This window comes from Megalops cyprinoides, chromosome 1 (assembly GCF_013368585.1).
Source record: "Megalops cyprinoides isolate fMegCyp1 chromosome 1, fMegCyp1.pri, whole genome shotgun sequence".
Taxonomy (NCBI): domain Eukaryota; kingdom Metazoa; phylum Chordata; class Actinopteri; order Elopiformes; family Megalopidae; genus Megalops; species Megalops cyprinoides.
The window spans coordinates 71,564,669-71,592,045 of record NC_050583.1 but is presented as its reverse complement, the minus strand read 5'-3'; the positions used below and the strand labels follow the sequence as shown (position 1 = coordinate 71,592,045).

Sequence of the window (27,377 nt, the reverse complement as noted above, 5' to 3'; positions counted from 1 at the left end):
TCCCTCACTTTAAGGAGGACCTGTCCAGGCTGCGTCGGAAGCTGGAGAAACAAAAGAAGGTGGAAGTGTACACAGATGCTGATGAAATTCTGCAGGAAGAGATAAATCAGTACAAGGTTAGAGAGATGAAACAATGTCTGGCTCCTGTCTTGACATATTTCAGCTATCCTTGGCCAAATTTTCATAGGCATAACACAAATTTGTCTATCACTGACATTCTAAACTTTGCAAAATGTTGCAGTTTTCAGGAATTCAGAAGTGGACATTTTTAGTAAAGAATTATTCTACAGTAGGTTGTTCTCCTGTTATTTACCAGGGGAGTACATCATAACCATTTTAACTAACTATTTTAAACGGAGGAGCAGGACTGGAGATTGCTAGCTGAATGCTTACAATGAATATGTGCGTGGGCCACCAAAATAGTGAAAAGTAAGCATATATGCTTGCACACTACAAATGGAAGTTAAAATACCCAGAAGGGTCGATATAGAAGAATGCAAAAATACTTAATTATATATCAGATAGATAGATCATGAGTAAGTATAAGTACTAATGAACACCAAATTGTTTTTGATTACTGCATCATCAATGCTCACTAGCATTTTTCACGTTATTTATGCCATGATTATTTGGTGATTACTAGGTGATTACTTTGATGTTAAAATAATTTATTTAACATTGAAACCGGTGCTGTTTGCCATGTGATTTTGAACAAAATGTGACAACCTAACAAAAAAATCCAGTATCCAGCCTTTCCTTTTTTAAGCAATAGAACAGTTAAGGGCCTGATTTTCTAAGAACATTGAAGAGTTGCTATTTTGCATGCAAAGTTAAAGATATTAAATGTGCTTTGTTGTTTGTGGGTGATCTGCTAAGAGTGATTATGGAAATGATGGTTGCCACAAAAACCCAGATTTAAATAATGGGGGTTCCATCTTTTGCATGTTGTGCAGTAATTTGATCTCCCACATCATGGATTTAGATGCGCAGTCAGACACAAGGTCAAAGAAAGCTTGTAAGCAAACAATGAAATTTGAACTGTACAAGGAGTGAATCAAAACATTACAGAGCTAGTGTAAGCAAAATGACAGAAGATTAAGAAGAATGTAGAAAAGTTAGATGGAAAAGTATAGGCAATAAGGAAAATGACATGGGCAGCAGTGATTGATGGAATTTTTTTTTTAAAAAGATGGCAAAAATTGAGGTGTAGGTTTTTGTATGCTTTTGCCAGAGGCTGAATACAAGTGAGAATCCAGGGGCATAATGGGGATTAGAGTTGCACCTGTAGTCACATACGTCATTTGGATGTGTATGGATAATGAGCTTCAAACAGATGCCTTTTTTCAGTAAAAAGTTCAGTTTTTGGATACTTCCCAGTTGGCATGGGAGGGAGAATTTGGAGGGTGGTTAATTGAGGGAAAGGTCTGTCTATTCATGGTCAACTGAGGGAGAAGGAGCAAGTCTTTCACATGGATCAAGAAGCCTCGCTCACATGCACACATGGTCATGTCACTGCACCATGGAGCACTCTGCATCTTACTCAAGCTCAGTTTAGACATTTCTTTCTTCATTTGTTATTTTTGAAATCTTAATACTTGTTTAAATAAAATGTGGAAGGGTTTTGAATTCAGATACAAAGCCTAAGCCTGTAGCGCTTTCTTGCGCCCAGTTGCACCTGTAACGTGGCTAAAGGTGGCCAGCTAGCAAGCCTAGTCAACTATCAGGTACCAAGCAGCACACTATATTATGTTTATAAGTAGGCCTATCAATTGATTTTTCCATCAACTTGACAAATTTGAGATTGTTCACAAATGTCAATTATATTAATCGTCAAGGTTAGTCATTAAATTGAAATGCCCTCCCTGACCTTGCTTACACTGTTGCATAATCTTTTAGGATATTCTGCAGCTAGCTGGCTAAAGTTAAGAGAGGAGTTAAGGTTGTCAAAAATACTGATACTTCCACAGAGATAGTAAATCTCAAAAACGGTTTTGAGCTTCATCAATTATACATTTTGTAGTAGTGAAATAACAAAATTGTCAATTGTCTGTATATGTGTTCATGTAAAACACAGTTTATAGACCGTTTGCGAAGCCCTGCCCCCTGAGTAGTGCTTTTCCATTCCCATTTTAGCAATGGTTACTACCTGCCATTTTTCAGACAAACAATACAAGTATTTACAGGTGTAACATCCATCTCTTTCTAGCAAGTAGGTAAACCAGATAAAACATTATTGTTACATGCTGCTCCAAGACAACTGTAAATAGTTAACACCAGGTGCCCAGAGAGGTTGGAGGGAGCATTTTTTGTTCCATTTCCAAAACCCAAAGGTAACTTGAAGACGTGTATGCTTTTGATGAAGCTTTCTTGTAGACCATATTCACAGTTTAAAGGCTTTTGCACAGCAAGGCTGGTGCAAATGAAGTCTATGCATAGCAATTATAATTTAGTCATAATTTTGCTGTCTGGCCAGACAAAAGGAGACAATAATGTGTCACTCCATATTGAAAAACAGGTAAGAGCTTGGGGAATTTCATCAACTTGTCCAGCAGCTTCTTCTTGGCGAGTCCATGTACAAAGATAGATGTGATTCAACCAAAATTGAACACATTCTGCAGCAACATCATTGTATTCTGCAAGATCCTGTGCCGTGCATTGGTGCTCCAGTGATGGACATCTTACTAGGTACTCCATGGTTTGTGGTTCTGTGCCACATATACAAGTGAGATCCTGGTTGTCTTGTTATCCTCGTTTGCACACATCCAATGCCACATCTTAATCTGTTGAGGCATTTCCACTTTGTCCGATGTAAATCAGAGCCTGGTGGAAGACATTCTTGTCTACGGCATTGGAGATCTAAAATTGTCTCTTTCATTGCTTTGTTTTCATTAGCGAGGTTATTGACTTGGGCAGATAGTTTTGACTGTTCCTTTTAATTCGTTGTTTTCTTTTTGAAGTGTTTTGATTTGTGACTGGGGGAACTCGAGACTGGAGTTCAGGTCTTTGAGGTCTGCATGCAGTAATTCCAGTATTGAGAGTTTGTTGTTAATAGAATGTAGTACACTGGCTTCGACTGTGGTTATTTCATCCTCCGTCTCAGTAGACCAGTCTCGTCTTGGTTGCTTTTTGCTGGGTTTAGCTGTCATTATGCACAGATTGTAAAAGTTGTCATCAATGAAGGTAAACAGGTTATCCACGGTTGAAGAGGTAGATAATCCAATGTTGGCAACAGTAAAAGTGATGAAAAAATATCCAGGCGAAAGTTTTGGTTGCGGTGTTTCTGTTTGTTGAAAGTTTAGGAGGACGTCGCCATGTTTGGTCTCACCCGCTGTCTCGCGATGTTCACACACACATCATCATGCAGCCAAACACTAAAATCAATTACAAATTGAAACATACACTCTATAAAACTCTTAAAGCCTGTTTTTAGTTTATCCTAAAGAGTATATTTGAATTGATGGTAAAGAGAATAACAGGCTCAGAGGGAAGAAGCAGTCAGTGTACAAGAAACCTATTAATTCCTAAAGATTCCCCAAAATTCACTTTAGTTCCCATTACTTCTTATTGATTACTTCCTGTTAATTCCCAGGGAAAAATTTCCCAAATTGAAAATTGCCAGATTTTGTAATCCTACCTCCAAGGCAAGTTGTACACTGTTGTAAACAATACTTTGTATTTATCTGCAAACGTATGGCAATGCCAGTATCAGTAACAAGTTGACAATAAGTAGATAAGTAGGTAGCTAGCTACTACTTGTATTGATACCACCATTTTAACAATACCTTTTGTGTTATATGCAAATGTTAACTTGTAAATGTCCTAGTATTAACTTTAATTACTGTAAACTTTAACAGATGTAGCTGGGTAGATACAATATAGGTCATGAGTCATCTCAATCGTCAGTCCTCAATTGTCATTTTTTTTTTTTCTTGTCGCCCTTCATAGCATACTGCAGACCCTTTTGGTGACAAATGAAATTAAACAACTGTTTTTTCAAAAGCTATTAATACTGCTTTACGCAATTCAGTCGGCGACATAGCCGTTTTCTCCATTTTGCTGCAGTGCACGCTGCACAGATTTTGATACTTTTGCTACATAGGACAAACAAAGGGGGGTGACTTAGTGAGGGATGCCATACACAGAACTCACTTTCCCAGTGCCAATTCTGTCCTTTATTTAAGCAAAAATTTGTTTATTTGGCGTGTTCTTTTTTGCCATGTTATTGAAAATATTGTGAATTGACTGAATTGATATCACATTGAAGTTAAAAATTCTGGTGTTGTTGCAACCCTGTGTTGTATCAGCCATTATTTAGAATACATTTCTAACTTCACTCCTGAATGTTGGGAATTTTTTAGAAGATTAGAATAGGTAGATTTCTTCATGACTCGTAATAGGAATCTGCTCAAGAAGTGTCTCCTCAAATGAGGACCAAAAATTATTTCCTTTATTGCAAAAATGTAATTATTTCCAGTTCTTTAGACATTAGTGCCCCCTGGTGAAGTGGGCTGATGGTGGGGTTCTGGACATAGACCGTATATAGTATAGCCTATTTTTGTTAATAGTCTTTGATGTTTAACATCTTTATAGATTTTTTTCAATTATGGTTGTATCTGACATTTATTATTATCACACAAAGTGTGATAAAAAGAAGGCTCCATATGTCCAAAATCGACTTGAAAAAATCAGAAAAGCAGTATTCAAAGACTTAAGTGTGATTGCAATGCTACCAGTCTAAGTCAAATTAACCTGATGTATCGTATCTCAATCTGTCTCTCTTCTTTCCATGTATGTTGTTCTATCCCAGGCAAAGCTGCGTTGCCCCTGTTGCAACACTCGTGACAAGGAGACAGTGCTGACGAAGTGTTTCCACGTCTTCTGCTATGAATGTTTGAAGACACGCTATGATACTCGCCAGAGAAAATGCCCAAAGTGCAATGCAGCCTTTGGAGCCAATGATTTCCACCGAATTTACATCACTTAAATCAAGTTATAAAAAGGGAACCATAAATGGGGTTTCGAAAAGAGAATATTTTACTAACGATGAGGGGAAAAGAGGAATGGATTAGAAAGGGGAGTGTAGGAGAATGTAAGAAATTTCTTCACCAGATGCTTCCAAACTGTTTTCACTGCTTGAAGGACAGTTTTAGGAAATTAGCATTTTAGTAGGTAGAAATTCTTGATTCTGGAATGACCTTTATGGGAGAATTGCATCCCCTCCCTTGTTACTAACGTGTGAAATCTGAATAATGCTTCAAATGTGCTTGTTTTTGTTTTGTTCTATTTTTACTGTCTTAATTTTTAAGTTGTATTTAAAACTCATACTGCATGCTTTGTTCTTGTATGCCATAAAAGATTAAAAGATGGACTGATCAACTGTTCAGTTAATCCATAAAATATATTCATGTACTTTTGAAATATCAGGGAAAAACTGTACACCAAAATTGACTAAAATGCTTATTTGTAACAATTTTAAGAGAAAAGTTATAGTGTTGTACAACTGTACATACAGTTGATCTGAAAGTTTAGTCATATTCTTTTGATGTCTCATTTCAGGATCATATGAACAAATGGTGCAAGGTTACAGATTGCACAGAATAAGTTACTAGTCAGAATGTTAACTCACAATTGATTAAGATAAAGTGTTTCCCAAAGAAGGAACCGAAATAGTCTCTGGAAAAGCGTTACTTTTAGTTTAATGTTGTTCATGCTACTATGTATTGACTAAACAGAACATTCTTAAAGGGATTTGGCATGCATTTTCATACATTTCCATGAGCCTGATAGGCCGAGAGTCTCCCTCCACACTGTTTAACACTTCTACAAACAAAAGAGTAATCCACAGAGTCTGATGTAATTGGGTTTATTGTATGTGATTCAAGCATCTCACACACCCACTCTGCCCCTCCCTCTGCATACACTTCTCTTTTATGCTTTTCCCGTAGCTCCTCCTGTTGTGGACCTTAAACTCAAACCCCTCCCTCAGTTTCATACCACAATCTCCTATATCCCAATGTTTCCCATTATGGTTCCCACTCCATATCTGCCTTGGCTATACACTATTATTTCCAAGGCTGCACATTTCTAGTTATAAAAAAACACACATCTGCCTTGGCTTTCTTCCATTATTTTCCACAGTCAGGTATTCTAATATAAAAGTAAACATATCCTGCCACCATCACGACCTGCACAGATGCCCCTATCACGACCTGCACAGGGTAAAAATAATCATATTCTGCTCTTGTCACGAGCCCTAGTCCAGTCACGAGCCACATATAAAATTCTTCATTGTCACCACACCTTTCTGCATTTCAGTTTCACACATTGAATTATGATCTGGAGAAAGTGAAGTCTGAAGATGATAAATACACTGTTACTGTTACACTGTTATCCGTAAAATACATTAATTTGTAGGTCAATTATTTTAAAATGGAAAAAAGTTACAAAGGAAATAATTGAAATCGCATACGTCAGATTTTGTTGTGACGCTGATTAATTGATGATAAATTCATAATTTAATAACAAAATAAAAAGCAGACGGAGGTAGCTGAGAAGATCTAATGCTACCTAGCTGTAAGTACATTGTCATGTTTATCTGAAAACATTTGACCTAATTTTGTTTTACATGAAGTGTGATTCCAGCAGGTGGCTCTTCTGTTCAAGTCCCACATGAACAGGAATTGCCCTGATTTGCTCGGAAAAAAAGATTCAAACATTGAAACACGGCTAGATAACAACAGTACTTTGAGCAAGCTACAAGCTACGATTGCTGAGTATCTAGACAGCCAAACCATCTGTTGAATTTTTAACCAGCGAAATACCAAAAATATTCAATATTCAAAACAAATACCAATGTGTCAATTTTTAACCAAATATAACAGAGATGGAATTGAATTTTATATGAACATTTCACACACAATTACAAAGCAGAAGTAACAATGGGTGATTCCTGTGCATTTTAATTATAAGTGAACTAACAAATTTGCAGCTTGAATTCAAAGCTCAAATTAATCTGAATCATTGTCACATTTGACATTGTGACAACTGGATATCAAGTGCTCAAGACTTGCAAAAACATAAGACTAAAAAATAAAACAGTTTATACCAGGCTGTCTTTTTTGCCATAAAGCCAGCTTTTCAAGTAAAATCCCTTTGCTACAGTGAGTAGCTTTCCCACTGATGTTATATGCAATGTAATAATGTATTTGTTTAATCAATTGTATTGCTATTCCTGGAGGATTAATGGGAGATAGAGTCTAAATTAAGTAATTTTTATTCACACATTACTTCTAGCAGGTTCATGTTTTTTTTTTTTTTTTTGAATAGCCATTTCGAGACCACACTCCCCCCTCTTCCACTGGAGTGGTTAGTCATATACTTTAAGCATTTCACTTGCTGACTGTTTCATTTGAACATATTACTTACTATTAATCACTGTTATTAAATTTAACCAAATTTAACCAAATTAAATTTAATTTATTATTAGTCACTCTGGAAAAAATTGTTTGCTAAATGACAACATGTAAATGTAATCGGTACTCACTAGAAATGTGGCACAATATTGTAGCATTGAATTTAGTGAAATCTGTTTTATTCAATCTTATCTGGGGATCTGGATTTATTCTTTTGAATGTCAGGCTGATCACATTCCTAAACATGTGTTCACTTATATCTTACAAGCATCATCCATATTTATATATTACATATATAACACACCCCATCCCTGATTGCCACATATGAAGCTCATGTTTCACCTGTAAATAAGTGAGCTAACTGAATTACCAAATCTTTTTCTGGCTAGTTAAGCATTCAGAAGTCACCAATAACACATTAATGTCATCAGTGTCACTGAGGTTTGGGCAGCTTTGTTCACTACGCAGGGGTGGCTGGTCAGAGGAGAATGGGGAGAGAATATACATAGAAAGTCAATACATACAATGAACCAACATTACATTATGATCTGTAATTTTATATCAGGAAAATAATGTGCTAAATAGTTCCTTCTGTTAAAAGGCAGAATGTTCCCAATGTATTTCAATGGGTCATTCTCAGACTGCATCCCAATCCATAAGTGAGCAATGGACGTGAGCGAGCAAGTCCATACTTCATATTACATCACACAAGGAGGGAAAGGGTGTTATTTTGGAGTGTACATTCTGTTTGAGACACACTCTGCTGTCATCATTCTAGCACCCCTGCCATCAAATGACTTCCTATGACAGCTGCTATGACCAGAACTACAGTTGTCTAACCAGTTCCAGCAGCTGGCTGGTATCCCCTAAGACTCATATGAACACCACCACTCTCTTACTTCATCTTACCCCAAACCCACAGATACCATAACCTCTACCCTCGTGTTTGGGAGGAAGAGATCTTAAATTGTTGGATTCTGCGGAGCCGAATAACTGTTTTAACTGTTACCTTAACTGTTTTCCTGGTACCGGTGTTGCTGACATTGAATCTTGTCTATCCTCCATTTTGATTAACTACAATAACGTGTGTACAATTGTAATACATGCTGGAACCAATGACACTAGGCAATGGGAGTCAGTGAGTTTAGAGGAACATTACAAATCCCTCCTCATTGTTTGATACCAGTCTACAAAAGAGGCACTGAGAGTTTTACCTTTGAATAATCTTAGGAAAGATTATAGAGTGTTATAAAAGAGGCTTCATTTTTTAGAAGAACCTGCTTTCTTTAAGGGGTCTGGACATAACCCTATCTGGCAAGGAGCCCACCTGTTCTGGGATGTACTGGGAATACTTATGATTTACCTGCATCTGAATGCCATATAAATGCTACAAATATTAGCAACTTGATCTAAAAACACTAAAAAAATTATTTTTTTATATTCCTTTTACCTAGGAGTAGCTACATTTTAAAATTTTATTTAGCCTTGTTTTTTTGTGTTGTTTCTATATTATTGTGTTTTTTTTTTTTTTACAAAAATGATTCTGTTTTATTGCTGTGTTTATCTTTATTTTACTGTTACTCTTAAAATAAATGTGTGGCAGAACTGTGCTTTTTAGGGAGCACCACTGAAATTATCACCTCAACCTGACACACAAGCTAGACAGCATGCAAGGTAAATCTCATAACCATCCTGCTATCTGGTGTGTGTGGGGAGAAGTCAGTCATCCTAACTGACTATAAATGTACCACGTTGTCTGACGGGCAAAGAAGGCCTTACCTTTTGGCAGTTACTGTCTTGCCTGGTGTCCTTGCATTCAAATGCTTAGTTTCCTTTGGAGGTACGTTAGAACTCTGTAGGCCTATGTCCTGGTCAACTGTCTTCCAGTCATATATGATGAAGTCTCTGTCTTGCAGGTATCCATCAAATGAGCGGTGGTTCCTGGCGCACCTGCAAGTATTCACAGCCAAATGAGATACCTGTTTAATCCTTTTAATGTTAATGGTATATATAGGAAAGCACTCAGTTTCCAAGGAAATGTACTAGCAACATATGTAATGATAGTGTATAGTAACATTGCCTTGTCTATATAGGACAGCGTTTCCCAAACCTCTCCTGGAGGACCCCTTGTCCTGCATGTTTTAAATCTCTCCCTGCTTCAACACAGCTGATTCAAATGATCAACTCATTATGAACTCCTGAAGCTGCTTAATAACAAACTTTCATGCTCAACTTTGACGGTCACTAAGACACCCCTAAACAATTTGTTAAGGACCTTGGGGTCACAAAAGATAGTTGCTTGATGTCAAAGTACTGCTCCTTACTTATAAGACTTCAAATGGATTTGGGCCTGTTTACCTGCAGGAACTATTAATCCAACCCAGATTACTTTGTTTACAAGAGACTGGCCTGCTGGTGGTTCCAAACATAAACACCTAATCTGGTGGTACAGCCTTTTCATACAGAGCTCCACTATTGTGGAGGGATAGCCTACCGAATTATGTTTGGGAATCAGTCACAATCTCAGTTTTTAAGACTAGACTGTAAACTTACCTTGACAGTAAGTATCATGTTCATGGAATTGTTGTGATGAACTGTTGCTTTTTACGTACTATAGAATAATTTCCCATTTTCCCCAGGGGAAGTGCTTAGGGCAAGTGAGAAAAAAAATGAAGATTTTGATACAGCCTTAAAATCAAATGATATCATTTACCTTTTGACTAAAGCAGTTTAAAAGGAGGACCAGAGGAGAGCATTCTCCCTATCAACACAGGATGCTGTCTGATGGTTGCTTGTATTGCTGTTATCCCCTGGCCCCCTAGTGGTATGACTGCTTGCAACTACCATTTGGTATCCTCTCAAAATATGATTAAGTTGGAGAGCAATCAGAAAACCATCTTATGTTAAGAAGCTAATCCAACATTAATGATGCCAGGTAGTTCATATGAAAAAGAAAAAACTCTTTTAATCAGACCTTATTGGTTAAAACATGATTGTGACCTATACCAAATGATTTATATTAGTTTAATCTATATCGGTATATTTATAACCCAAGTGATTCATATTCATACAGCTAGCTAGATACTTCGAAACTTTTCAGTATCCTTATTTAGCAAGAGTCTTGCTAAAAGAATTTTGCCCACTGACATACAGTATGTTGCCCACTGCAATGCCTTCTCCATTTCCTGTAGATGTATTGACTGATTTAGACAAACTTTAAGGGTACATGTTGAACTGCATTGTGTGGAGGTAACCAATTTGGTCTGAGCACCAACAGATAGCATCTTGTATTTTTAACATGATGTTCTTGATGGTTCACCACAGGTGAAGATGATATCTCTGCGTGATTGCATTCTGTAGCCCAAGGGTGGGATTGTCCTTAACTGTATAAGAGAGAACCCAGCTGTATTGCCATTTGAACATGTTGTGAGCCCTGTGTCATGATGATGCTCCTGTGGTCGGCTGTGAAGTAAAAGGTAAAAGGTTTTGGATTCTTCTCAGTTTTAGGCAGATTACTCAGGGTCTGTCATGGCTATCCACACATGCCATGTATCATTTTGCTCAGAACTACTTTGTGTAATGGAAGATTCACTAGCCCTGACCTTGGCATGAGAATTTAAAATCCCCTTTTATATGAGGTAAAATCATTTTCATTTGTTAAAAATGTGTTTATTTGAATGCCCCTCCAAAAGGCAAATGTGTCAGCTCTGGTATCTTTACAGAGACTGATAGTTTTTATGTATACCATCCAGATAATCTACACTATGTCAGAGAGAGATTCCACTGCTTTATAATGTGAAAATGATCATCTGAGAGCCTGGCAACACTATGCTTGGAAGTATGAAAGTACAAAAAAATGTTATCTTATTATTTTTAATAGACTGCAATCAATAAATAATTATTCACATAAATACTGATACAAAATAAATACAAAAGGACTGTCAATCATAACAATATTATATTTTTTTGCATGTAATTCTGTTGTTTACTGACATCTCAACCACCATGTATGAAACCACATTTCCAGTGCATAGAAGAAAAAACGAAAATGAGTTTGCATCCTGAAATGAATGAGATATTGTGTGGAGATGCATTGCAATGCTTTTTGAAGTAAATGGGAGAAGCACTATTGCAGAGACAATTTTCCATTTACCAATGATATACTGGACACATTGAAAGTGACAAGCCTCCTGTACATGGCAAGACAAACAGGAAGTTTCTGTTTGGAAAAATGAGTTATTGAGCAGAGAATGAGGTAAGTTCATATTGAAGTAAACAAGTAAATCACTGGTGATACAAAATATAGGCAGGCTTTGCATCGCTATTGTGAAGACAGTTTTAAGTTTACTGATGATATATTCCAGAAACTGAAAGTAAAAAAGCCTCCTGTACACCACAAAACAAATTTGAAGTTTCTATGTGGAAAAATGACTGAGCTATTCAGCACAGAACAAAGTTTATATGGGTGCAATTTGTGGCTTTCAGGTTCTATAGGTTAAATATTCTGCCAAAGCAATAATATATTTATATGAATAAATGAATAAGCCTCACATTACTACATTGAACATTAACAGCAGTGCTTAAATAAAAGTAATTTTCTACCAAAGCACTCACTTCTCTGCAATCACATGCACAGCAAACAATGCCTATGTTGCCACAATATGGGCCCAGCACAGGCTCAATTACTTGGTCATCGTGGGCAGCTCACATGCAGCAACTGGGATTTGCACATTGAGGCAACATGGGTCACAGTGCATTGGCAGCCCTTTGGGTAAACCACACATTGTGTGGATAGCTTTCACTGGGCCCATTTAGGTCTGTAGGTGGCAAGTGAATCAAATGTCTTAAATATCTCAAGTATCTTCCCATTGTTACTACTAATAATACTAGTAAAAATGGGAAGATAATAAATTTAACAAATGTATACTTGTTATAATAGATCCCTCATAACACAAAAAATAAACTTACTCCATAATTATTTCCAACACTATCATACCACACAACACAGTGTAGAGGTTTAGACTGTGAAATCCTTCTTTTCTGTATGGCCCATCTAATGAAGTTGTGTTGCCAAATCATTGTTCGTCAATAATTTCATAACCCGCCTTGTAGCTTAGTGCACATCCATCTAAGACAGAAAATTCTATTCAATTCAAAAGCTTCATTGTCCATTGGAAAATTGAAAGCTTCTCTTGGACTTATATTGAGTTTCATTATAGAGGGGCATGATTGCAATAAAACATCAATAACATTATACCATTAAAATGACACATTTCACACCTCAATTCAATTCTTCTTATTAAGTGAATAGAATAACAATAGAATAACAACCCTCTTACAAATGATATTTTTGGCAAAAAGAACCTTTTACTCATGACCAAGTGGGAATGAAAAAGAAGAGCAAGATTTACAACAATGAGGAGATTTATTTACTGCTTGCTGAACATTTTGATATGTTAGGCAGTAATAAGTAGCCAGCAAGTTTTTGAACAGAGCTCTCACATAGACTTATAATAAAAGAGCAGGTCTATGAGATGAGAAGGTACAGAGAAGTACCTAGAAATTGAATCCAGAACTAGACAGGAAGCCAGTGAAGAGGCTAACACAGGAGAAATATGCTCAAAATTGTTTGTTCTAGTTTCTGAATTCTGTAAAAGTTGAAGAAGGTACAAAGAGTTATTGAAGCAGGCAGATAATATGACCTTGCAGTTATCCAGTCTTGATGAGAAAAAAGCATGGATCAGTGTTTCCACATGATTTGGTGATAGGGATTTCCTAATTCTAGTGATTTTGTGCAAATGAAAGACAGCTACTTTGAAAATATTTTTAATATGACGATTACGATCAATCATGGCACCCAGCAAGATTGTTGCAACCAAGGGATCCTGGGAAAGGATAAAAACTTTCATAAACAGTGTGTCATACCTTCATGGACAATACATTTAACATGTAACAAACAATTATTTTAATTTAAATGAAAAGGAATGCATTCAAGCTTAGATTGTTAATCGTGTATCAGCCTGGTTCTGAATCAACTCTATTGTCAAAGTTGTCTTACCAATTTTTGCCTCCAGGTTTTGTCCTCAGGCAGCAGATCCGTGTCCCTATAACACTTCATGGGTAGAGAAACTCTGGTAAAGAGAGTGCGTTTGGTTTTGGCCAGATTTGCAGCCAGTCTTTCAGCAAGGTCTATTTCTCTTTTAGTATGGAGCATGATGATTGCATTCCATTTCTGTGATTTGTTTCAGCTTAGTTACTTTATGAGGGCAGGCAATAAAATTCATAAAATCTGCATTCTGCATTATTTTGAAGACTATTTAATAAGTATAAAAGGTTCATTGGTTCATTTTTGCAACAACTTCTTCATCTGATGCTGTGTCCTCATAACTTTATTTGATCTTAATAAACAGTGAAAGACTCTGTCAATACCATGTCATGTCATAAATAATAATAATGTCATACATTTTTAATCTGACACATATAAGGAAAATGCTATTGAAAATCTGAAATCTAATATGCTATTCTCTACCATAAAAATAAGAAGTTGAAAGAAGATTGCCACATTCATTTTACAAAATATGCTTCTCATTCCCCTACCTAGACCTGAACATTCAATACAAGAAAAAATAAGAATGCGAAGTAGCTCATAAAACAACACTTCCTTTAACTTGAGAAATGAGTCTGGTCAGCCTACATGATAGTTATCTAATGTTCAGCAGCAGGAGAAACTTTGACACTACAAACAAGGTGTTGCATTTGGTTTGAACCAGAAAAAGACTTATGAGGAATGCAAGGTTTAAATTAGGCCTGACAAACTACACAGGTGTGTTTTGCTGCCTTCAAGATTGATCACTCTGCTAAAGATGACTTTTGGTATCAATGCTATATTCAAGGTTGCTGTCAACCTCCTTTGATACATTTATTTATTTATTCATCTATTTATTTATTTTGCTTTCATATACACTGTAAAACAAAATAAAGTCCATTCAAAAGACACACACCTATCTGTATTAAAGATTATCCACCTAATCTCTGTAATATTGTGTTGTATCTTTAGAAGTAAAAAATCTAAACTATTTAAGCAATTTAGCTATTATTTCCTTTCAATTAAATGTCAAATAATGTGTAATATAAAAAGTATAACAATGTTCTGTTTCCGAAAGAACAAAAAACAAGGTTTACCCATTGAATACAGTCACAGTCACAATACATGATCTATGTCCCTATCTGTTGCCTCGTGGTTCAAATGACCCTTTTTTATTCTGTTCAGGTACATGGGGGCAAAGGTATTTGTCCTCACCTGTTATCTGAACACTGCTCATTACTCCACTTCATCTCCTCCCATTGGTTCCACCACATGGTAGAGTGGCATTATAAATATTCATTTTTGAAAAGTAGAGGTGAATGGAGGAAGATAAAATAAAAGACTGTGTTGACATTTGCTCTGTAAATTGCTCCATAATTTGCTCTACAAGAATAGATTTTTTGGACCTGTGTGTTTGCACTATGAAAATAGAACCCTAAGTCTGGACCTAAACAAACTGATGTAGTCATTTCATGTTGTAAAAACACATGTCAGTTCATTTTAAAAATACAGCTTTTCTCTTAAATATGTACTTTGTTAAAAGTTATACATATAATATCAGAACATGATGCTTTACCTTTTATGTGATTATGTGTTTCCAGTAATGTTTCCTCATAACATAGAAATTAACTGATAAACAATATAGAGACTGAAGACAAATTTCATGTAGGAGGTGCAAAAGAAAGAAAGCTTCCCTACAGTGGAAAAAAGGTACAGTGGATATAAAGTCTACACACCCTTATGAAATTGCAGGTTTTTGACATGTAAAGACAGAAATAACAACATAAATGTCAGACTCTTTCCATCAAATTCTTTCCAACACAAATCCAGCAAAAGAAAGAAGAGTTAATTATTAGGAACATTATAATAATACTACAACACCCTTTGCAAGTCTGCACACCCTTTCATAATGTTTTTTTCTCTGGATTTTTGTTTGTTGGAAGATCACATTACAAATGGAAAAAGTCTGACATTTGCATTGTTGCTATACTGTGTGAAGGGCAAAATTATTAAAATACCTGGAACACTGTAGATATTATTATACAGTAGATATTATCCAAGCAGTCAGTACCTCTACTGCCAAAGTTTCAGCTATCTTGAAATGACAATAACATGTAATTTTGTTATAAATAATGTAATAACTACAATGAATAATCTAATAACTTTAATTCACTGTCTTTATATTGTCTCCATTTTGTTTAATATTATTTTATAATTAAATGTATTTTTGTTTATTTATTTTATTATATTGAATAATAATAGTGCTATTGAAAAAACAGAGGCCCTTTAGTTTAAAAAATGGAATTTATTTTACAAAGGCTCGGAAGAAACACATCCACATTACACAGATGAAATGGCTTTCAACAAAGCAGATTACAATGTTTTATTATATAGGAAATTAAATCATGCACCTGGGAAGGCCTGAAGCTAAAATGAAATGTTGTCTCAATTTCCTTCCAGATGTACCCAGAGGTACTCCAAATTATATGAATAGACACTATTCTTTATATGAATAGGCACTATTTTTCCTTACATCCAGTAACTTTCCCATCTTTGGCCAACCACCTTATCACATTTCTGAATCCGTGCATTCTGCATTTCAGACAGTAATAATATTTTACATTACAGAAACTACAGAAATGATTGTCTATTCCCAACAGTTTGAAGTGTCACACACACGCACACAAATGTACACAAGGACACATATGCACAAGAACAAGGCCAGAGGAAATGCACCACAAAAATCATTTCTTGTTGGAAATAGTTGACTATGACAGTCAGAAACACTTTTAGTCATAACCATTTATCCTCTCTCTAAGGTATGCATGTTCTAATGAAGCATATACATTTGATGTCAGTGGAGGCATTGGGCCAGTGTCTCCTAACTCAAGATTAGAATTACTCACATAGGTCCCACATAGCCCCCTTTACAATTTGCTGTAAAATTTTAATTTCAGCTTTCGTACCCACAGAATTTTGCAGGAAAGCCATTTTTCATGGACAATCAAATGTTCTAATTTGTTCAAGTAGAGCTGTGACTGAAGCCAAACATTACATTTGAGCTCAACAAATGCCATGAACTGTTTCCCTTTTCCCTCTACCATTCATGCAGGGATCATGTCAATCACTATGTGGCTGTCATCTCACATACCAGAATTCATTCCATCATAATCAGTGATTTTGTCACACATCCTCTTAAATTTAAACAGTAAACATATCAAACACCCTACCATCAGCTGAGCTTCAATACACATCTGCTTGAATATGCTGATTTTGACACTTTTAAAATAAAGAGTGGACATCCTTCATGGATATAAACAATTCTGCTGAAATCTCATCCTCATTACCTTGGGAAACAAGTAATACAGAGCAACAAACTTATATAAATTACTCATCACATTGTAGTGTTGTGTTTAGCCAAGTGCAAAATACACAAATAAACAGGCTAACACCCGTGAAATCCAGGAACTAACAAATTCAGGAACTATTTGTTAACTAGTAAATGAACTATTCTGGAATGAAATCGTTTTTCATACAAATTATAATTCAGTAAACATTGCCCAGCCGGGACTTGTTAGCACACCCTGCCCACAGGTCGTTGCCCGGGGTTGTGGCTAACTTATCCACCATCCAGCTGTGCTGTGCCAAAGAGACCCACTCAGTAAGCCACTTCTCGTGAGTTATCTTCTCTCATCCACGTTGCATCAGTTGGCTCCCTGGAAGGCATTGTTGATAGATGATAACTAAAGTGAAACTCTGGTAACATTGATAACCTTGCTGGATTCTGTGCAGCTGAAACCTTGCCGCACTCACACTCACTTACCAATACAAAACTGAACTCAACAGTTGCCCTCCTGGACCCTTTCACCCTTCTTCCCCCTGCCTCCCATGATCATGAGTGACAGGTTCCTCCTAAGCTGTTACATCCCCCCCACCCCCCTTTAGAACCGACGATAGTCAGTCAACATCACCTTGGACATTATATGCACTTGCAGAACATTTTGACACAGCAAAACATTTGAATGGTCCGTACTGTCAGACCATTACCTGGTGACTTTCAACCTTCCTTTAGCTTGTTAAATGAACTCAGAGTCCTTATTTTCTCTCAGGCGCACCATCTCTTCTGCTACTACTGAAGCCTTCATTGATGAGCTCCCTGCATCATACAGTCTGCACAACGAAGAATATTTAAACTTATGCTCGAACCCTAGTTCGGCTAAAATAAATCAACTCACCGAAAATATTGAGTCCACACTACGTAATACCTTAGATGCCGTTGCACCCCTTAAAACGAGGAAAATCCCAGACAAAAAGCTAGCACCTTAGTACAATGACCAGACCTGTGCTATCAAACAAACTGTGCAGAAACTTGAAAGAAAATGGCGCTCTACCAAATTACAGGTCTTTCTCCTGGCCTGGAAAAAAACTCTTCTAAGCTACAAGCATGCACTCACATGTCAGGACTGCAGCGTCTTAGCCGGTTGTATTCTTTTCCCTGTCCATGTGCTTTTGTTTTTCCCTGTGTTTCAGCGCTGCCCTGCTCTCCGCCCTGTCACCACCCACCAGGTTACCTGACTGTTTGCACCTGCCTGCCTGCGCACCTGCACCCCGTCTCCTCATCAGCCTTGCCCTATTTAGTCCTGCTTGTGTCGTGTCTCGTTGCCAGTTCGTCTCAGTTCACTGTGTCGCTACTCGCCGGTTGTTTCTTCGTGTTTGCCAGCCGGTCCTGTTTCTTTGCCTTTTTTTCCTGACTTCGTTCCTCGTTCTTGCCCTGTGGTTTTGGTCGCCGTGTCTGCTTGGTTTTTGACTCTGCCTGCCCTGACTTCGATTTCTGGATTTCCCATTTGGATCAATAAACCTGTTTGCATCCATCTCCTCTGTCTGCGCTTGAGTCCCTGCCTGAGTTCTGACATCACAGCTGCTAGATCTGCATATTTTCTACCCTAATAGAGAAAAACAAGGACAATCCAAGGTATTTGTTCAGCTCCATCACCAGACTAGTTAAGAGCCCTGCATCAGCCAACCCCTGCATTCCAGCAATTCATGGTAGCGATGACTACATGAATTTTTTTGACAGCAAAATCATAAAGATGCGCGACGCAATTCAAAACCTCTCCTCTACTTCTGCCTCCAGTCTGGCCTGTCCAGCCTCAGATAACGTAGAGATGTCCAATAGGCTAGCCACATGCCTAGACTCTTTCACACCCATTAAATTTAGCGACTTCTCCTCCCTAATTAATTCATCTAAAATGCTACCTGCCTACTAGACCCTATTCCAACAAGATCCTTAAAACAGCTGCTACCTGAAATTGGCACACCGTTATTAAATCTTATCAATGCCTCCCTTACATCCAGACATGTACCTCAGTCCTTCCTATTCTGAACAAGTCCACTCTAGAACCGAATGACCTGTCAAACTACAGGCCCATCTCAAATCTCCCATTCCTTTTCGAATATCTTAGAAAAAGTTGTAACAAAGCAACTTTGCTCCTTCTTACAGTCCAATAATATTCGGAAAATCTTTCAGTCTGGGTTTAGACACAGCACAAAAACCGCTCTCCTAAAAGTACTTAATGACCTACTTCTCTCCTCTGACAATGGCTGTATCTCCCTACTTGTGCTCCTAAACCTAAGCGCAGCCTTCAATACCATCAACCATCTTAATCTATTAGACCGAACTGAGAACCTGATTGGCATAAGTGGAAAGGCTCTATCCTGGTTCAGGTCTTATCTTTCAGAATGACATCACTTTGTCTTCATTAACAATAAGTCTTCCAAAACGCTCCAGAGTAAGACATGGAATACCACAAGGATCCGTGCTTGGATCTTTGCTCTTGTCATGATACATGGTCCCTCTTGGAAATAACATTTGTAAACATGGCATTAATTTCCCAAAGTCTATCAGGAGCAAACTCACCAATTTTCACCAACATTAAATCTTGATGGTGTTTCACTGGCCTCAAGTGCAACCATCAAAGACCTTGGTGTCACGATTGATCGTGAGCTCTCTTTTCAAACACATATAAAAAACATCTCCAGGACTTCTTTCTTTCATTTGAGGAATATAGCTAAAATCAGGACAATTCTATCAATACATGATGCTGAAAAACTAATCCACACTTTTGTTACATCTAGATTGGACTACTGTAAGGCAGGATGTGCATATGCCTTAAAACCCCTTCAGTTGGTTCAAAATGCAGCTGCTCGTATTCTAACCAGAACAAATAACTTTGAGCACATCACCCCAGTATTAGCCTTTCTCCACTGGCTACCTATCAAATACCGCATTGATTTCAAAATACTTCTCCTTACATTTAAAGCTTTAAATGGGCTTGCCCCTCCCTAACTTAAGGCCTTTCTTCACCCCTATTCTCCAAAACAAACTCTATGTTCCCAAAGAACAGGACTTCTCATTGTTCCAAGAGTGGGTAAAAGTACTATAGGCGTTAGAGCCTTTTCATACTGAGCCCCTCTTTTGTGAAACAATTTACCCACTGACGTTCGGGGAGCAGACACTCTCTCTGCCTTTAAGTCTAGGCTAAAAACTTATCTTTATTTCAAATCTTTTAGTTGTGGGACACGGCACGGTGCTGGCATTGATTGTACAGTCTCTGGTGGACTAAGTGGTCATTGCTGTCACTACATCATGGCCTGGGTACTCTGTGTTCAGCTGATCCAGCTGTGGGCTGGTCTCAATTGCCTTCAGGTCACCCTCATGATCGTGCTGGCCCCTTGCCTCTCATCCCCTAGGTATGCTGCCAAAGTGCTTATCTGCCGGGATTTTTCCTTATTACACACATGCATCCCTCTTCCCCCCTCTGCTCCCCCCCTTGCCTTTATGCCTTTATGTTTCCATTCCTGTAATTAACATGCACTAATCACTGTTCTCTATTTGTTTCCTGTCCCTGCTCCGGGCTCCTGCCTGGAGCAGTAGATCAAGCGTCACATCCTGATTTCCAGTTCAGCTACCTCACTGCCCTGCCTATCAAGCCAACTGTGTGCCAAGAACCGGACATTCTATGATACATTTTATAATTAGTCTGTTGTTAATTACTACTGTCTATCAAACACAAATGTCTTAAAGTACATTGTACAACTTTAAGTATTCTCTGTAATTCTATCTGCCCAGTGCTGGCCAGAAGCAGATGGGCTCCCCCTCTGAGCCAGGTTCTGCTCAAGGTTTCTTCCTGTTTTTCCTTGCCACTGTTGCCTTAGTCTTACTCTCAGGGGGTCTCAGGCCTGGGAACAATGTAAAGCTGCTTTGTGACAACTTGTGTTGCAAAAAGCGCTATACAAATTAAATTGAATTGAAAATTGAATAAAAGTAAGAAACTTCACAACATATAGTCATAAGTATTTAACCAAAATTACACAGTGCTTTTGCTTCACTATACACACTTTATGCTTTCTCACCATGTTTAGCATATTTGGCATAGTTTTACCTCAGCACAGTTCTACCTGTTTTGTATGCCTCCCAAGCAGCTTCAGCTACCACCCGCACATCCCCCTCTAAATTTCCCAGAGACTGGACCAATACTGGAACACAGACCAGGAGAGACATTAGAGGCATCCTTTTTGGTGGGTGCCCTCCTATGAAAAGGCCTGAGGTTGTTAATATGATGCACCCCTAAGTCCTTGCCAGCCTGGTCAAACAGTCTGTACAACACAGTGGACAGATTCTAAGCCACTAAAAACAGACCAGCTTTGCCATGAAGTGGTCTTGCTTCTTTGACAGGAAGTGGGTTCTAAGGAGCATTGTGTCCCCCACTGAGAAGGAGCAGTCTCTCCTATGTCTGTCATACTGGAGCTTCTGTTGGGCGTGAGCGCTGGCCATACTCTCATTCGCCATTAGACTGAAGTCTTCCGGCTGCTCTCTCAAGCACTGCTCATAGCTTAGTTTATCCACCATAGCCTCCCTTCTCTGTCCATACAACTCATTGTCCAAAGGCAGCTGGAGCTCCCTGCCAAGATTAAGGGCAGTGGGACTGAATCCTGTGGACTCATGACCGGCCACCTGCAGGGCCATAGCCAGACGGGGCAGACACAAGTCCCAGTTGCGATGTTCCCCCAAATCAAAATTGCGGTTAACCAGTTTGGTATAGTTGCACTATGGGTGATATCGGGAAGTATGTATGCCCTGGATTCCCCGCACTGAGCAGTAAACAGACCATTGAGCTGAGGTAAACTGGGATCCATTATCCGTTGGCAGCTGCTTCAGGACCTCCCATCTACATATCACCTCACCCTCAACCTGCCACCACACGCTGTCTGAAGTCACCCTTCTTAATGGGAAGAGTTAAATCTACTTAAAGAACTGGTCCGTCACCACCGTCAGGAGGTACTCCATGCCCTTTCGGTTGCATGGAAGTGGGCCCAGCGTTCGCTGGCTAAATTACTCACCAGCAGACCCACTGGGTTCTGATTGTCTGCTTTGACTGTTGGACATATTGGACAGGACCTTACATATGTTTCCACCTCTTTCCTCATTCTCCTCCAGACCAATTGCAGATGCACACAGAGCCAGGTCTTCGTGCGGCCCAGGTGCCCAGCGACTGTGCTGCAGCACTTTCTTTTGGAGCTTCAATTGAGTGACCAAATGGGCTGTTGGCTGCTCTGTGCATTCCACCAGATGTTCATCCATGATGACATATTCCCTAGCCGCCCTAACAGCTCTGGTGTTCTGAGGCAACACTCCTATCTGTAGGTGCTGGATAGCAGGACCTAATTCCGCATCCTTTACCTGATAGAGGACTGCACCCAGGCCCACATCAGTCTGCAGTACAAACTGACTATCAAAGTCAGGCCCCTAGGGCCTCCTTAAATGTTGCAAAAGCCATCTCAGCCTCTTCAATGCAGGTCCAGGCAGTGCTCCTGCAACATAGCTGGTTCAAAGGCTCTGCTACATCATTGAAGTTTTCCACAAAGGGCCCATTCCTGTTGCACATCCCTAGGAAAAGCTGAATGTCTTTCATGTTCTTTGGGGTTGGGTAAGACTGGACAGCTTCCACAGAGGCCGGGTAAGGACCGATGCCATCACGTCCCACAATGTGCCCAAGGAATTTCATTGATGTTCTACCAAACATACATTTCTCAGGCTTTATAAATGATAAATCAAAGAAAATAAAATCAAAGAATCAAATAAAATCAAAGAACTGAATGACACCTACATGGAACAAATTCAGAATTAGAAAATCAAATTCCAGCTACATAATATTATAAAAAAAAAAAGTTAATGATACAGAGACTCAGACATGATCATTTTGAACACAAGAACAAATGAGGAAAATATTTTGCAAACCAACTAACACAGAACAAAGAAAAATCAATTATCCTAACCTGATTCGAATGCATCATTGATCAAATGCATACAGGTCGGCATACCAGACAAAATCAACCAAATTGCTTGGACTCTCCTCCTTATAGCTTATGTGAGTGTTCTGAGCCTGCTCTCTAAAATACAATGGGATGGGGGAACTAATTTGATCACTATATGTTGCTTCTCTTCATGCATTCAGTTCTGTAAAACCACTGGTAATCCTACTAACATCATGTAGCAGCTCTTTAGCTGGGAAAGTACTGTAGGTGCTCAGTGGTAGGTGCTTGTGCACAGCTAGTTAATCAACATGTCTTGACTTTTCCCAGGGGTCGGCGACCCAAATGACAGACAGAGATAACTTTTCAAAATTTCAACATTCTGAAAGACACAGCAGATTTTTGCTTTTAAGAAACCCAAAAAGAAACCAAGATCCCAGTTATTTTGAATACAAAGTCAAATGTTTTTGGTTTAAATTTTACATTACCCATCGCCAGATTTTACACAATTGTGAGTATAAGCAGGGTTGTTTTAGAATGTCCATGCCTTTTCTGCTGGTCTTATATGGTAACATTCCAATAACTCCCTGTCAACCTCCTTCCCATGTTCTGGAGAAAAGACAGATGAATACTGCTTGTGGTTATTTCAGGCAGTCAAAATCAGTGTGCTGTTAGCAAGATGAAAGAGAAGACAGGCTGAATGCCAGTTAATGTTATATCCAATAGATACAAAAGTCAGATCACACCTAATGTTACTGTTGTTTGTTTTTAGGCAATCCATTTAATAGTTAAATGGGTGATTAGTGAGAAATTTAGTGAGAAAAAATATCTAAGATAGCCAAAACTTTACCCTTGTTTGTGATTGTGCAACCCATTTACTACTAGCTACCTTACAAGCTAGCTAAAATCACTTTGGCTTACTGGCTGACTAGCAAGTACATATGTTTTTTCCTGATGTTAAAGACTTTTTCTCTCAACACTGCTATTTCTACAACAATTTCCAGACCTACCCAAATAACCCACAAAGATATTAATGTTTGTAAACCATAACAGGTAATTACACAGTCATACAACATTATGGAAACATTAGCAAGCTTGCTAAGTTGGCTTTATCCACAGTGTGCACGTTAATACTGATGCTAATGCTCACTGATACAAATGTGAATGGTAGCTTTTTTAGCAACAGCGGGCAGCTTGAGTTGGAAAAACTAAATCTTTGGAATAGTTTACTTTGGACAGATAAAATTATGTGACAGAGGACAGAGTCTTTGTCTGCAGAATGTGTGGTCTTATGTCTATGATAAACCAGTGGCGTGTAAGACCTTATCTCATTATGAAATCAAAGGCAGAAATACAGAAATACATAAGTGAATACATAATCTATATTTGTTTATTTATGTATTATTTTTCATATTTGTTTGTTTATTTATTCTTATTTATTCTATTTATTCTTTTAATTCTCATGCAGAGTTAGGTTTGGACAGTGAAGTAACAGTGTTGTCACAGCAACTGAAGGTCTGGGTTAAACATATGTAAATATATGTAAAAATATAAACATATATCATATGTTCAACCTAGGTACAGTGAATGTGTGAGACACTAACCCTGTAGGAGAGTTTTGCTGAATTACTTAAGTATGATAAACTCCTCAGTTTACAAAAGCTTATTTAGGAGCTCAATGCTGCTATGCTTTGCAATGCTGCAAAAAACTTTTTGTTCCCAGTAGGACACTGGCCTGCTAGAGCATAGTTTTCTTTAAAGTTACATTGGAAATCAATGTTATAATTTGTATTTCGTTTTAGCTCACTGCTGTGTATGCAATAAAGAGAATCTGACTTTCTGTGAGCCTGAACATTTTCTCCTTTTTTTTCTCCCTTGTGTTGTTTTGTATTGTTGCTACTTCTCAGGAATTGCGCAAAAGCTAACTCGGCAAGAGAGGCATAGCATCATATTGGGAGTGGGGGGAACAAATGTGAACACTTTTAACTGATTCTGATTTGGACTTGGAAATATCATTAGGATCATGACTTAAATTTCCTTTTACAAACTTTCAATTTCACTCCACTTAGAAAAAAAAATGAGTCTGGCACACAATTTATTTCAGTTGTAAAACTGATATCCCCTCCAAATCCAACACAAACTGTTTTAATATTACTGAAGTCTCTGAACAGAAATATCCAATATTTTCAACAATCACAAAAATTGTAAGGCTAAAGATGTCTATTAGTGGGATTCTACATTCTTGAAAAAAAACAAACACATCCTAAGCATTACCAAGGATTTTCAGCGTACTGATTTGATATGATACTTCGGCTACACTGGGTTAGTGTATGTACCTATGCATTAGTTTCTGCATGAAACAGACATGAACAGTGGTTTTGGGGGACAACCTCATTTGATGGTGGAGGCAGCATTGTGTTCCCTTGAGGATGTTTGACTCTACCCCTCTACCAGGAACTTTCTACATATTTATTGTTTTTTTTTTTGACAGGGATTTTTTTTCTTTTGGTTTTGGGACACAGAATTGAACAAAAAACTAATGGACCCAACATCAGCCTGAGGGGCTAGGCCAAGTGGCCCCAGTGGGTTGCCGGGAAACAGGCGCTCAGTCAGTGGTTTCCACGCTATGCTTCCCACGTGAGTCCCTGGTTAACCTGTTGTTACGGTTGGGGACTGTGAGCAATATAGCTCATAGCAGTGCCCTTTATGTTGTCTTGGTTTTTGTTCTTTTCTTTCACTCCTCACTCTTTTCCTGATTCACTCACCTTTGCCACGCCATATGTCTGTGACATATAGCCTAGACAATGAAACTACAGTGAAAGATGTCAGTTATGTAATGTTGCTGGTATGATGATCAACAGATCATTTTCACTGTCATTTTTTGCTGAGACCCGTGCGCGTCATGTGGAAAAAATAGGCAACACGCCGAATCTCTAGATGAGGCACCACTGCAGCGAGGCTTGAGCCACACCTGTATCTCACACGGGCTTTGTGGCTGCTCTAACCTGTTAACATGGACGCTGAAATGAAAATCAAGACGTTCTGCGACCGTCACACACATGCGACGCAACTGGTGTGGCCCCAGCCTAACAATTTAATGTATAACATGCATAGTATAAAATTGTTGGGAGTAATCAGTTTTGATCATGTAAAATTTCACTTGTTTTGTCACTGTATCTACTTGTTAGCTAGTTAGCTTTAATACTATACCTACTAGCCTACTAGCTAGCTGAATAGCTAATCCAGTGCAGCCAAAGAATGTAAGATAGCTAGCTAGCAATCAATATTAGCTTAAATAATGAAAAAGAGAACTTACTTCAAGATGCTTCTTCAGGTTAGCAGTTGACTCGTTTTAAGTGGATAGCAGTTTGGTTGCTGGCAAACACAGCTTGCATTGTACTGTTATGTTGCCTTTGCCATATTTGAAAGTAAAATGGTCCCGGTATTTCCATGACATACACACGTTGGGCTGGTTGCTTTCTGTCTCACTCTCCATTCTACTGTCTTGTGAGTCAGGCAGGCTGCACGCTTTTTTCTTCTTTTTTTTTTTTGTGAGGGGCATATGGGAGATACACCCCAGAGCTGCCTATCATTGGATAGATTTTCCAACTGAATAAACATAAAATGAAAAAAAGAAATGAAATATACATGAAAAAATCCAATGTAATCCCTTCAATAACCTAAATATGTTTAAAATGTAACTGTAATTTGATTACCATCAATTTAAATTGTATGATTTCACATTAAAATAGCAAAGCTAACAAAAACAATGCTACAAGTTGCATTGAAAGTAAGCCTTCAATAAGCGAGACCTCAACAAGGTCTTATTTAGTATAAATGGAGGTATCTAGTTTTAACAAATCTGTGAACCTATTAGTTTGACCAATCTTCCCAGAGCAGACTGAAATAAAACCTGGTTTTCTCTGTATTCTGCATCTGTGCCCTGCAAATAACTCTTGAACAAAACTGGTGACAAGCAAGGCAGCGATTGGAAGGACTGAGAGTGGCACTCTTGGCAGTCATTCCTAAACTTGCAGCCAAAGTATGTAGCTTCTCTTTTCTGTTTGGTGTCATGGCTTAAAACAGAGAATATGTGTCTAATATTTCAGTGCAATGCAAAGCAGTGAGTGACACATTATCATTAAGAGAGAGGTTTTACATGCTCAACATGGCTTTTGCTTGCTTGGGCAAGTGGGCTAATTTAGCTAGTCTACCTCATTTAGCCTAGCCTAGGAGATATGTTAGTCATTCTAACATGTGAATATTTGTTTACACTAACATATTTATGAATCAAGAACAATTACTTGGTCTTAGTGTGACCAAACCTACTCCCCAGGCTAAATAAAAATCAAGTAATACATCTAGATTGACCACTTTCATCAGAAAAAAGCACTGTTTTCAATGCCAAATAATAAAGCACCTGGAGCCGATGGTTTCCCAGCAGAATTTTAACAAATAAGAATTTTACCAAATTTTAATAAACATTTCTGGCCAACAATATCACCATTATTCATTAAAATGAAATTTCCATTTAATTTTTATGAACCACTGAAATTAGAAAATCCTCT

General features: G+C 38.1%; 1 protein-coding gene across 3 annotated transcripts in view; it reads left to right on the top strand.

The window, feature by feature from the left end:
• rnf40 (ring finger protein 40) overlaps positions 1–5,133 on the top strand; it is a 62,284-nt gene extending 57,151 nt beyond the window's left edge. For all 3 annotated transcript variants that reach the window (XM_036535844.1, XM_036535829.1, XM_036535835.1), the window contains 2 exons: positions 15–116; positions 4,808–5,133. In XM_036535844.1, coding sequence (XP_036391737.1) covers positions 15–116; positions 4,808–4,984 — 279 coding nt within the window. In that variant the 3' untranslated portion in view covers positions 4,985–5,133. The remainder of the gene's footprint in view (positions 1–14; positions 117–4,807) is intronic.
• The last annotated feature ends 22,244 nt before the right edge of the window (positions 5,134–27,377 follow it).